The following is a 12,370-nucleotide window of genomic DNA, read 5'->3' on the forward strand; positions in this document are numbered from 1 at the left end:
CTCAGAACTTTTTGATATTTGATAGAGAATAATTTTAATTTAAGTGAAAAAGTTAATACTTTTTCATTTCTTGTGTTTTATAGCTTGGTTTATTTTGTTAAGAATGGCAGTTTATATATTGCTTTAATCAAATTTAGGTTTGCATTCATTTATGCCATAGTGTTTTTCAAATAGTAATAGAGATGTAGCCGTGTTAGTCTGATCTTGCTGAAACAAAAGAAAGGACTATGCGGTGCTTTAAAGACTAACAAGATGGTTTATTATTTATTATTATGATGAAAACTCATCACCTAATAAACCATGTTGTTAGTCTTTAAAGCACCGCATAGTCCTTGCTTTTGTTTTTAAAATAGAAATTTGTTTTGAAATTCTCAGCACTTCAACATCAAAAACTTAAAATTGAGATTCTGAAAAGATGAAAGTGCATTTTCCACTAGAGGGAACCCTTTCCCATGTTTTTCTGTTTTCTGTATAAGAAGCCATATTTACTAAAGTATATTTGATAGTTTTGCTCCATCTGCTGGCCATTTATGATATTTCTGAAAGTTTAAATCATTTCACAGTCTACAAAATTTTGTTGCTTAAAAAATTGCTCAATCTGAGGCTAATGTACCTCCCTTCCATTACTCTTTTGTATCCCTGTGGCCTTGCCCTGTCACAATACCTACTATGGATCCTGCCGCCGCTCTCCTCCCCCTTCCCTCCCCCTGCCCATTTAACAAATTCTTTCAGAAGCAGGGCTTGTGACGCTTGGAAAACTCCTGATTTTTCTCTCCATTCAGTTCTTCAGTGAATATGAGAAGTTACTTCATTCAGAAAATTATGTGACAAAAAGGCAGTCACTTAAGGTAAGATAATTTTACTTTATGAATGCCCCTTTTCCCCCAGGGAGAATTACTTCCATGTCAGGGTGAATTGATTTAAACTGTGAGGGCATAAATAACTGGTTTGAATCCCAATTTAAAACAGTAAAAAAATTCATTTAAGTAACTGTGTTAATGAGGTTTTATTTGTAGACTTACCAAAGAGTTTATTTTCATCACTTGGTCGCATGGTTGAACCAAAGAAGTCTGGGGTGCAGAGAAACAGGGGCTTCTGTGGCCCCATACTTGCAGTATAGCAGTGTCTTCTACGTGAAGTGATTGTAGCAGGGTTAGAGCTTCAGGAGCAGAACTAAAGGGAGGCAGGGACATTATGCAGAACCACAGAGGTTGTAGCAGTGGTAGGGGGTCACTGTTTTCCCCCAGATGTGGCAGTTGAGGCTCCCTCACCTATCCCAGGGTATGTCTACACTACAGCACTAATTCGAACTAACTTAATTCGAATTAGTTAATTCAAACTAAGCTAATTCGAACTAGTGCATCTAGACCTAAAAACTAGTTCGAATTAGCGTTTTGCTAATTCGAACTAGCATGTCCACATTGAGTGGACCCTGAACCAAGGTTAAGGCTGGCCGGAAGCAGTGCCGGCAGGGCATCAGATTAGGACTTAGAGCGTGGAGCTGCTGTCTCAGGCTAGCCGAGGGCTGTGCTTAAAGGGTCCCGACCTCCACCCCGGACAGACATTACTCAGGGGTTCCCCGCTCACTTGTCTAACTCAATGAGGGACAGCAAAGCAGTCCTGTCTTGGAGTGCCCCGAATGCCCACAATTGGCACATCACAGCACTCGGCCATCAGCCCGGCTGCACTTGCCGCAGGCTGCCATACGGGGGGGGGGGGGTGTCAATCGTGGGGCTGCAGGAGAGCTTCCACCCCGAGGAGCCCGCAGAGCCACCCTAGTCCTCCCCATCAGGGGCTCGTACCCCATTCCTCCGTCACCTCCTTCCACTTACCCCTCCCTAGCCCCCCTTCCTGATGTACAAAATAAAGGACACGTGTGTTCAAAAATAGAAACTCTCTTTATTGAACAAAACTCGGGGAGACTGGGAAAAGAAGGTGGGAGAGGGGAAGAGAGAAGGTGGGAGAGGGGAGGGCAATTAAAATGATGAGGGGTTTGGAACAGGTCCCATATGAAGAGAGGCTAAAGAGACTGGGACTTTTCAGCTTAGAAAAGAGGAGACGGAGGGTGCATATGATAGAGGTCTATAAAAGCACGAGTGGTGTGGAGAGGGTGCATAAAGAAAAGTTCCCATAATAGAAGGACTAGAGGACACGAAATGAAATGAATGGGTAGCAGGCTTCAAACTAATAACAGAAAGTTGTTCTTCACAAAGAAAATAGTCAACCTGTGGAACTCCTTGCTGCAGGAGGCTGTGAAGGCTAGAACTAGAACAGAGTTTAAAGAGAAGTTAGATAAATTCATGGAGGCTGGGTCCATGGAGTGCTATTAGCCAGGGGATAGAAATGGTGTCCCTGGCCTCTGTTTTGGAACGCTGGAGATGGATGGCATGAGACAAATGGCTTGGTCATTGTCTTCGGTCCATCCCCTCCGGGGTAGCTGGTGTTGGTCGCTGTCGGCAGACAGGCTACTGGGCTAGATGGACGTTTGGTCTGACCCAGTACGGCCGTTCTAAGCTCAGGGCTCAGGGTCGGGGGTCTCACGGGACCACCTTGATTTTCATGCACACCTGCTCCTGGGTGGCCAGGCTGACAGCTATCCTGCCCTAGCCGGCCACTTTCCTGTGCTTAGTGCGGAAGTCGTGGATGAGGTCTATGATGTCCGCACTAGACCAGGTGGGCGCCTGCCTCTTGCAGCCCCGGGCAGGCTCCTGGGAGCCGCCAGCCTGGTCCTGGGAAGAAGTGGAGGGCTGTGTGGCAGCGGGTAGCTGGCTTGTGCCGTGTCAGGTGCAGGGTCTGCTGGCTGGGTGCTGGCAGGCTTGCACCTGGCACAGGCACCGTAGCCAGACCATGCCCCTTTAAGGGCTCCGGGGCCGGGAGGGGGGCAGAAGAGTTTCTCTGGTGGTGCCCAGAGTGGCCACCAGGGAAAGCTGGGGAGGGCTAGCCTCCCACTAGTTTGAATTAAGTGGCTACACAGCCCTTAATTCGAACTAGTTATTTCGAACTAGGTGTTAGTCCTCGTACAATGAGGTTTACCTAGTTCGAATTTAGTTCGAACTAGCGGTTTGCCTGTGTAGCACCTATCAAAGTTAATTCGAACTAATGCCTGTTAGTTTAAATTAACTTTGAAGTGTAGACATACCCTCAGGAACACAGATTTCACAGAAGGAGAACTCTCCTGGTACTTGCCCCATAAATAGGAGTGGATATATCTGTATGGGTGATACTTCTTGACTGAAAATGTTGTAGCTAGAGACAACTTGATGTTTACTGTCAGCCAGATGTTTCTAACTACAGTTCAAGGATGCAAGAGAGATCTTTCATTGACTTTTATGGAGACTGGCTATTATTCAGTCTTATTATATTATAGAAACTCCCAAAGGCCTAAATGGGATGAGGGCCTCATTGTGTAAGCACTATACAAACACACATATACCAAAGAGCTTACAGTCAGGCTTTTGGGTGAATCTGTCCAAGAAATGATTTAGACTGGTGTCAGGCTGTTCCCCACTCTAGCACAATGAATGCAGAAGTGGGGGCCCACAAAAGCACCCCAAATCCTGATCTTTACAGGCTTTGGTACAAAAACTTCCCCCAAAATCCTAATACCTAGAGGCTGTGTCTAGACTGCATCCCTTTTCCGTAAAAGGGATGCAAATTAGTTGTATCGCAATTGCAAATGAAGCGGGGATTTAAATATCCCCCTCCCCCCCACTTCATTTTAAGAGGAATAAGGGATCTTTCGGAAAAGGCTTTATATCTAGACTGGCGCTTTTTTCCGGCAAATCTCCGAGTCAGAAAAAAGCGGCAGCCATTTTTATGCTAATGAAGTGGGGGGATTTAAATCCCTGCTTCATTAGCAATTGCGATACGTCTAATTTGCATCCCTTTTACGAAAAAGGGATATAGTCTAGACACAGCCAGACTGTGGAGAATAAAAACTGCTGCCATCACCCAAGTATTCCAAGAAAAACCAGGGAAGAGGTCACTTGGGAAACCTCCTCCCTAAAAACCTCTGGAGTACCTCAAGCTCTCTTCCCTGAAGAACTTGAAAAAGAAAAGAGAAAATACAAGCTGCAGTCTGTGGTATCTGTCCCCTAGTCACATGCATGCAGATATCCACAGACAGATTTTCCAGGACACAGAAATGATCCAATACCAGGTTAATAACAAAAAAAGAAACAAACTTTTATCATCAAAACAATACCATAGTTTCAATCCTAATAACATGGCTAGATGAAAAGAGCCACCAATTAATCTCGCTATTCAGGGGAATCCTCTGGGCTCAGGACTTAGTTACAAAAGAGAAGAAAACCCCACTTTTAACAGCACAGACCACATTCCCAAGCCAGGAAAACAATAAAGCCTGATGGGTTAACTAACTTTACTTACATATTGTGCAAAGACTTTTCTTGGAGATAGACAGGCCTTTCCATCTCCTTACTACTTGTAAGAAGCTGCTCTGACAGACAAAGGAGGGAAAAGTTAAAAATTCTTTTGTCCCAGTTTGAAATCCCTACCTGCATTACTGCTGGCTGAGCAGACCAACTGGTCTGCACACTGTTTTTACATTGGTATAATATATATAATCAGGGGTGCTGTTTTGTACAGATGTAAGTGAAGTAGTACAAGCAAAGCAATGTGGATGTTATTACAGTACTGGTATGAAGTTGCCATTTACTGATACAGTTTATCCCCTCTTTTGTGTGGGAATAGCTGTACTGACAAGCACTAATTAGTTTTAGACTTATTTCCACAAAATTCAGGGCCCGTGTACATAATTTAACAAAATACCCTCCAATACGTATAATCACCAATAATAGCAGCATCAACACAGATATCTATTAAACATCCATGCTGGTCAGCTGTGTTAAAGAAATACACAACTAGATACAAGTCCTTGTTTTTAAGTGCTTGAATAATCATGGGTGCGGGGGAGGTGCCCCAGGTTTTATGTAGGGGTCTGGCCCACTTTGATGCCCATCTGCTGGCCCTCTGCCTATGTCCAGAGTCCTGCCCACACCAAGGATTCTGCTCCTGGGGCCCTGGCCTGGTTCCTCATTTCTGGCTCCATCACCAGAGCTCCACTCCCAGTCCTGCACATGGGGTCCCAGCAGCCAGCCTCATGCCCATTGGTCCACTCCTGCTCCCATGCCGGGCACCAGCCTCAACGCTCTTGCCTTCCTCCCATCCTGGAGACACAACCCTGCTCCTGGCCTCAGCTCTGGGGGATGAAGGGAAGTTGACCTGGGAGGGAGGAGGGGCACGTGGTAAAAAGTAAAAACTGTTTTCGGCACTACTATGAGTAGGAGGTTTTCCTGTTAAGCAGCCTTACCTGTTTTTATTTTTTTTCTCTCTCTTGGAATGTTCTTGATTTTTGTTTTTAAAACTATGTACAGAGTTAGTGGAAGACGCAAGTTTTCCCCCAGGCATGCAAATAGGCATGCATTCATGATCAAAGATAATTTCAGGCTTAGGTACAGATCAGTGTTACTATTTGTATTGTTTTTTTTTCTTTTTATCTAAGTTACTATTTGCTTTTTAAATTAAGATGATGCAAAAATAACTAGACACCATAACCACTAGAGACCCCCACCTGAGAAGTACCTATCCAACAGCACACAGGGACGGTGGAGCAATGGGTACAGCCTGGTTCCTCTTATATTCCAGTCCCAGTGCCTTAACCACAACACCATAATATACAGTATCTGATTTTATTATTAATGACTGTTCTGTGTCTCAGTGCTATATAGGGATAATTCTGTTTTACAGATGCTAGAGCCAAGAACACAGATTTGGCCTGATCTTTGTGCAAAGCAGCAGAGCTGTATGAATGAGCTGTTATAGCAGATACTGAGCTTTTATTTCCAGCTTTATTAGAAACGGTCTTGTGCAACCTCTCAGTTCCTCTTTTACTTCATTTATAAAATTGGGAGGATAATACCTTGATTGGGTTGCTGACTTATGACAAGATTGAATTATCCATATAAAATATCAGACATATTGAGAATTGATACAGTACAGTCGCTAGTTATCACTTTGCAAAGGCACTGTCCACATCAGTACTTTGATCAGTGAAATTTGATAGTCAGAGATGTGTGTTCACACAAGTGATAGTGTATTCAAAGCTTAAGGAGAGAGAAAGTCAGACCACTTCTCAGCTGTACTAAAAGAAGGATTAAAAAACACCACATCAAAATAACGCTGGATTAAGAATCAGGAAACCCAAGAGTCTGTTACTACTTTTTTTTGGCTGATGTCAATTATGCAATGTGCGTAATCTACTCAATGAGAACAAATTTTGTTTGAACTCGTAAGATTTCATAATACTTCATTAGTCTAGTCTGTAACATTTTCCCTTTAGTTACTTGGTGAATTGCTCCTGGACAGACACAACTTTACAATTATGACAAAATACATCAGTAAACCTGAAAATCTGAAACTAATGATGAACCTTCTACGAGATAAAAGCCGCAACATTCAGTTTGAGGCCTTTCACGTCTTTAAGGTATCGTTTGAAAAATCATAAAATCATTTAATAGCTTTTTGTAGTATGCCTCACTTATACAGGTAATAATCTTAGTTGGTAATGATGCCAAATCTCAGGTCTGTCTGCTCTGAAAAAATTACTTGATTATTTCTTTTGCTAGAAAGTACTTATTCGGGAAATGCTAAGTGGTTTTTATGTTTATTGTCAGGGCTCGCCGAACAGCAGCGAGCCCCGCTTGTCAGCCACGCTGTACGGCGATCTGCGCACATGCAGATTGTTCTGCTCATGCGCAGATCGCCCGAACCCAGCTCTTCCAGGTTGCAATCTACTCGCCACAGGCGAGTAGATTGCATTATTTGTCGAGCCCTGAACAGGTCTGTGTCATGTTACATGGTACTATGGAGGGTACATGTATTATTTCAAATGAACTAATCAAATCTGAAAAATCTAAATCTTGGGTTGTGTGTTTAAAAACAAGTTTCTTTTGTGTTTAGTAGTAGACAAACTACTGGTTAGTAATAGGTTGAGGAGTTACCTCCAGTCAGTAGTATTCCAGCAGGAAGGTTTTAAACCATCTCTAATGTCTCTCTAATGCTACATACATAAAATCATGCAACTGCTACAGAACTCAATTTAATTAGGTGCTGAGTGCTTCCTCAGGATGTCCTGGCCAGGTAGTTCCCATTGATATCAGAATAAGGCCTTCAGTTTCTACCTCAGTAATATATAAAACTGGCTTTCATTTCAGATTATTCTTTCCATATGTTCCATATGTTTTTTCATGTGCAGAAATTTGAGAGAGAAAGCAGTCATAATTCTAAACTCAAAATGTGTTAATCACACCGGTCATTAGCACAAAACACATTAACTGGATTTTTAAATGTCATGATTAATCTCACCATTAATAATAGAATACCAATTTAAATATAAATATTTTGGAATTTTTCTACATTTTCAAAATATTTACAATGTAAAAACGATTATTCAGTTCAACTCATACAAGTACTATGTGCAGTCTCTTTATCATGAAGGTGCAACTTATAAGTGTAGAATTATATTTTTACATAACTGCATTCAAAACCAAAATAATATAAAACTTTAACATCTTACAGATCCACTCAGTCCTTGTTTGGCCAATCACTAAGACAGACAAATTTATTTACATTTACTGGAGATAATACTGCCCACTTACTTAAAACAGCGCCTAAAAGTTAGAACTGTTATTCTCATGGAACCATAGGAGCTGGCGTTACAAAGTTACAGATATTTATACATTCCCATGCTTTTCCATGCATGGTTTATAAGGCTCTAAAGTTTTACATCTTGTTTTTAAGTGCAACTTAAAATTTATTTTACATAAATGCATCTTCACAATAAAGAGTTTGTGCTAACATACTTATGAACTGAACTGAAAAATACTCTTTTGTTTATAAATAATATAAAGAGAGCGTTTTACAGTTTGTATTCTATGTTGTAATTGAAATCAATATATTTTAAAATATAGAAAAACATCCAAAATATTTATAATAAATTACTAGGAGACTGCACCCTCTGCCCCACCTTCCTTCCCCATACACTCCCCCCCAGCCGTTAGACTTGCCAACACTCCTCCAATCTGGTTGCTGTGCTTGCCAACCCCCCTCCAATCCTCACTGATGTGGCCCCCAACTGAAACACCTCACTTCCCTGGTGCTCCAGCCCCAAGGTGGGGAGAGGGGCAGGGATGACTGAGGTTCAAGGCCTCAGGCCAGATTAACTCTTCTGGGGTTCCAGGGTTAGTGGATTTCCTCCCTCCCCCCCAGCTCTGGGGTGGGGCCAAAAACCAAGAGTTAAGTGTGCAGAATAGGGCTGCCAATGAGTGGGATAGGGATGGAGATGCAGGATATGGGAGGGTGGAAGAGGGAGTGGAGAGTGCAGGAGGAGGCTGGGAGTAGGTTATTTGGCCAGGAGAAAGGATGGAGGAGCAGGATGTGGGTAGGTGTGTGGCCAGGGGGAGGGAGCAGGAGTGCAGGGTCTCGGTGGAGGGTGTATGTGAGGGGCGTGGAAGTGCAGGGTATCAGGTTGGGGGGTATGAGTAAGCAGGCTGTGAGTGCAGAGTCTCAGCAGGGCAGTGAGTAAGCAGGCTGAGGGTGTAAGGTCTGGGCATGAGACGAGAGGGGCCACTTACTTGCTTTCGCACGGCTCCCAACAGTGTACTCGAGATACCATCTCCTGTCGCTCTTATTAACCGGATTCTGGGGCAGCGGGAAAAGCCACCAGGAAATGCATCTCTGCGCTGCTGTTCCCCTAGCTGGAGATGGGGAAGGGAAGTGCCCTCCTCCCCCCGGAAGTTGGCGTTGGCACTCCAATCTTGGGGAGCGAGGGGGGTTGAGGCTGGAGCACCAGTGTGCAGTGCAGGTTCCCTGTTGCAGGGGGAGCGAGAGGGAGCTGAACTGGAACTGCAAAAGAGCTGAATTTTGGCTTAGGAATCATTGGTTGCTGACCCTTAGCGTTGGAGGTGGGGCTTTCACAGCCTGAGAGCATGATAAGGTCATTCTGTTGACCGGCAGGAAATACATTATATAAAGAGAGTAAGAAAATTGATAAGGTATCATTATTTAACAGTAATATTAAAACTATAATTAATCATGACTGTTTTTAATTTTGCAATTATTTTTAATTGTTTGATAGCCCTGTCTTAAACCATTGTCATCACACTTTCATTAGCTTTGTATTTAACTGAACCTTCAGTTTCCTGTATCTATGCTAAACCCTTGTTCCTTTGTTGCAGGTATTTGTAGCCAATCCTAACAAGACACAGCCTATATTAGATATCCTCTTAAAGAACCAGACCAAACTTATTGAGTTCCTCAGCAAGTTTCAGAATGACAGGACCGAGGATGAACAATTTAATGATGAGAAGACCTATTTAGTTAAACAGATCAGGGATTTGAAGAGACCAGCACAGCAAGAAGCTTAATCTCCAATAAAACCCTAACATATTAAACCCAAATTCAGCATTTGCTGTTAGATATTCAGCATCTGGCACTCTTATCCATTCATGAGGAACATTACTGCTAATCTGCTGTTCAGTGAACGGTTTTTGTTTTTCTCTTTCTTTTTTAGTCCAAGTTGAACAACATAGCTGCTGCTTTCTTGCACAATGTGGACTTTCTTGATATTTGTGTCATTTCAGAATTCAGAGACACTGCTTGTTTTAGGAGTTCTGGGAAAAAATGGTAGATTCATGAAAGCAAACATAGATGATAGTTTGGTTTAGGAAAGAAGGTATTAATGTAGTTAAGCAACAGGTTGCATGCTTGCAAATCTGATTAAATCATATGTTTGCACTTAACCTTGTTTGAGATATTGAGCACAATATGACCTGTGCATACTTGGCACCATAGTATAAATGTATGCCTTGATTTAAAAAAAATGTGCATTGCTTTATTTGTAATCAAAGGGGAAATGTATCTAAAATGTGAGCTTCTTGGGATAAAGAATTGTCTTGCAAATAAACTCAACATAGCAACTTTTAAAAGAATAAAATCTTGAGGTTCATAAGTAAAATGTATATAATATGCCTTTCACTGCTTTATAGATTTTTTTGACATATGAGAAAATTGATTTTTTTTCTGAGAATTGAGTGATGTAAACTTGGAAATATGTTCTAAGGGTTTTGTTAAATTTTACTTTAAAGTTATTCCGGACAGTAGAGCTAGCAGTAACACTTTGCATTTCATTTCAACAATGCTTGCTGGTTACTTTTGTATATAACTCCTAGGCTGCTCATTTCTTTAAAAATATGATTTAATTTGTACAGCAGAGGAATGTTATTGTATTAGTCTGTAACTATTACTTAATATTGAGTTCTGCAAAATGAATGCTCATATGTAACTGAATACTTCAGATCACCTGAGAGTGCTGATTTAACATTCAGATTTAACGTTTCCATCATCAGAAGGAAAAAAACAAGTTTCTTTGTATTCACTCATCTAATGGGGTGCCATCAATTAGGTTAGGCTAAAATATAGAACTGGAACTCTTTAATCTGTATTCTTACTGGTTGATATTAGCCTTATTCACTTAAATTAGCGCTTTATTCTGCAAATGGTCAAGATTATGATGAATTAATATTGAGTGCCCTTTCTTCTGGGAAGTCTACAGAAACTACCCTTGCTTTCTTGCATTAGATATCTCAGTACAGTAGTTGTGAAAGTGAATAATTTCCCCCTTGCTTTTGAGGAAAAATAATTTTATAGATGGCCTAGTTGGAACAAGGATTTAATTATGTCCAGTTCTGTTCTTTAATGCTGCAAACTATCAGTATTTATAAAAACCAAACTGATTTTGCACCGTTAGCTTTTGTTACTGTGACCCTAACAAAAAAAATCTATTAAATCTATCTAAACAATATTAATACAATTGTATCTATTCATCTTATAATTATGTTAAAATCACAACCAACTCATGAACTGTAGTTTGAACATTCAATTTTTGCATGGCTGAATCCGATTGAAAATTCCATAAAATTTATCATTGCTTCCTGTCCTCTTACTAATTAAAATAATTTGCAGTTAGCAAGATGAAACCCCTGATTGACATTTGAGCTCATTTTGAAGCCAGCGTGAGGGAAATTAGATAATAGCTCCTGAAAATTGGTGTTTGCACTCTGGTAATATAAAATGGCTCTTAACATTGTGATTTATATCTTTATGGTACTTAATCTGTCCATTGCAAATTGATTCATATTGTTTTCTGGAAAATAACAAATTAATCTTTCTGAAAATGAGAGAGTTCTATTTTTAAAATTTATATAGATCAGTAAAATTGGCCAATTGATGATGATATAGTTCAGCACTAATAGTTTTATATTTTGGTTTATTGTAGTTGAATGCAAAAAACATAATTTGCCAAATTTTTCTCCATAATACAAGGCTTCCGCTTTAGTAAAATGTAGAAATGCTAAAATTCATAAATGTAAAGAAGTGAAGAAATTTGGATTGAGGTAACGTTTTTTTTCTCTCTCTCTAATTAGGAAATGGTGGATATGATAATTTTTTAACATATGAAAGCATTTGAATGTGGGTGTTAAAGAAAAAGTTTAAATTTAAGATCATTTGACGTGCTATTCATATTAAAAAATCTGCTGTACTGGAAGTAGTTTCTTCTCATCTGTGTGAAGATTTAGAGATATTACTGAAAGTTATTTAATGTGAGGTTGTTGGGTTTTTTTAAAAAAATATTGATGTATACAGTTGTAATTCTACTTCCATGAAAGTATTAAATTTCTCCTAAGAACAAATGCTTTTCTTACCAAAAAATCTGGCTGGCCCCATAATTTAAAATTGAAATAAAATTTTGAAGAAAATCCATTATGTGCTTTATTATGTTTAGAAATCTCAAGTTTCATCTGGATCTGAACATCTAGGATGCCTTAAAAGACTATATGCTGCACCTTTAATGCCTTGAAAGACTATATGCTGCACCTTTTCTGAATTCCAAGTTTGCAGATGAAATAGAATTACTGAAGATAGTTAAAATCCAAAGCACACTTTGAAGACTTACTAATGGATAGTTAAACTCCAAAGTACACTTTGAAGACTTACTAATGGATCTTATAAAAATCTGAGCAACAAAATGGCAGATGAAATTTCATGTTGATAAATGCAAAGTAAAGAACATTGGAAAACATAATATCAACTATAAGTGCAAAATGAAGGGGTCTCAATTAGTTATTACCACTCAAGAGAGAGATCTTAGAGTCATTGTGGATAGTTCTCTGAAAATGTCCCCTTTGCTGTGTGTGCAATGGTAGTTTTTTGTTTTGTTTTGTTTTTGGAATACTATGAACTATTAGGAAAGAGAGATAATAAGACTTGCAGACAGTATCATAATGCTTTT

General features: G+C 40.1%; 1 protein-coding gene across 4 annotated transcripts in view; it reads left to right on the plus strand.

Annotated features, from left to right (window-relative positions):
• The window catches only part of CAB39 (calcium binding protein 39), a 91,159-nt gene extending 79,320 nt beyond the window's left edge, over positions 1-11,839 (plus strand). For all 4 annotated transcript variants that reach the window (XM_075937496.2, XM_075937497.2, XM_006114244.3 and 1 more), the window contains 3 exons: positions 783-848; positions 6,362-6,505; positions 9,258-11,839. In XM_075937496.2, the coding sequence (XP_075793611.1) occupies positions 783-848; positions 6,362-6,505; positions 9,258-9,446 (399 nt within the window). In that variant the 3' untranslated portion in view covers positions 9,447-11,839. The remainder of the gene's footprint in view (positions 1-782; positions 849-6,361; positions 6,506-9,257) is intronic.
• Positions 11,840-12,370: the final 531 nt, after the last annotated feature.

Source organism: Pelodiscus sinensis, chromosome 10 (genome assembly GCF_052426305.1).
Source record: "Pelodiscus sinensis isolate ZL-2025 chromosome 10, ASM5242630v1, whole genome shotgun sequence".
In the NCBI taxonomy this organism is placed as follows: Eukaryota; Metazoa; Chordata; order Testudines; family Trionychidae; genus Pelodiscus; species Pelodiscus sinensis.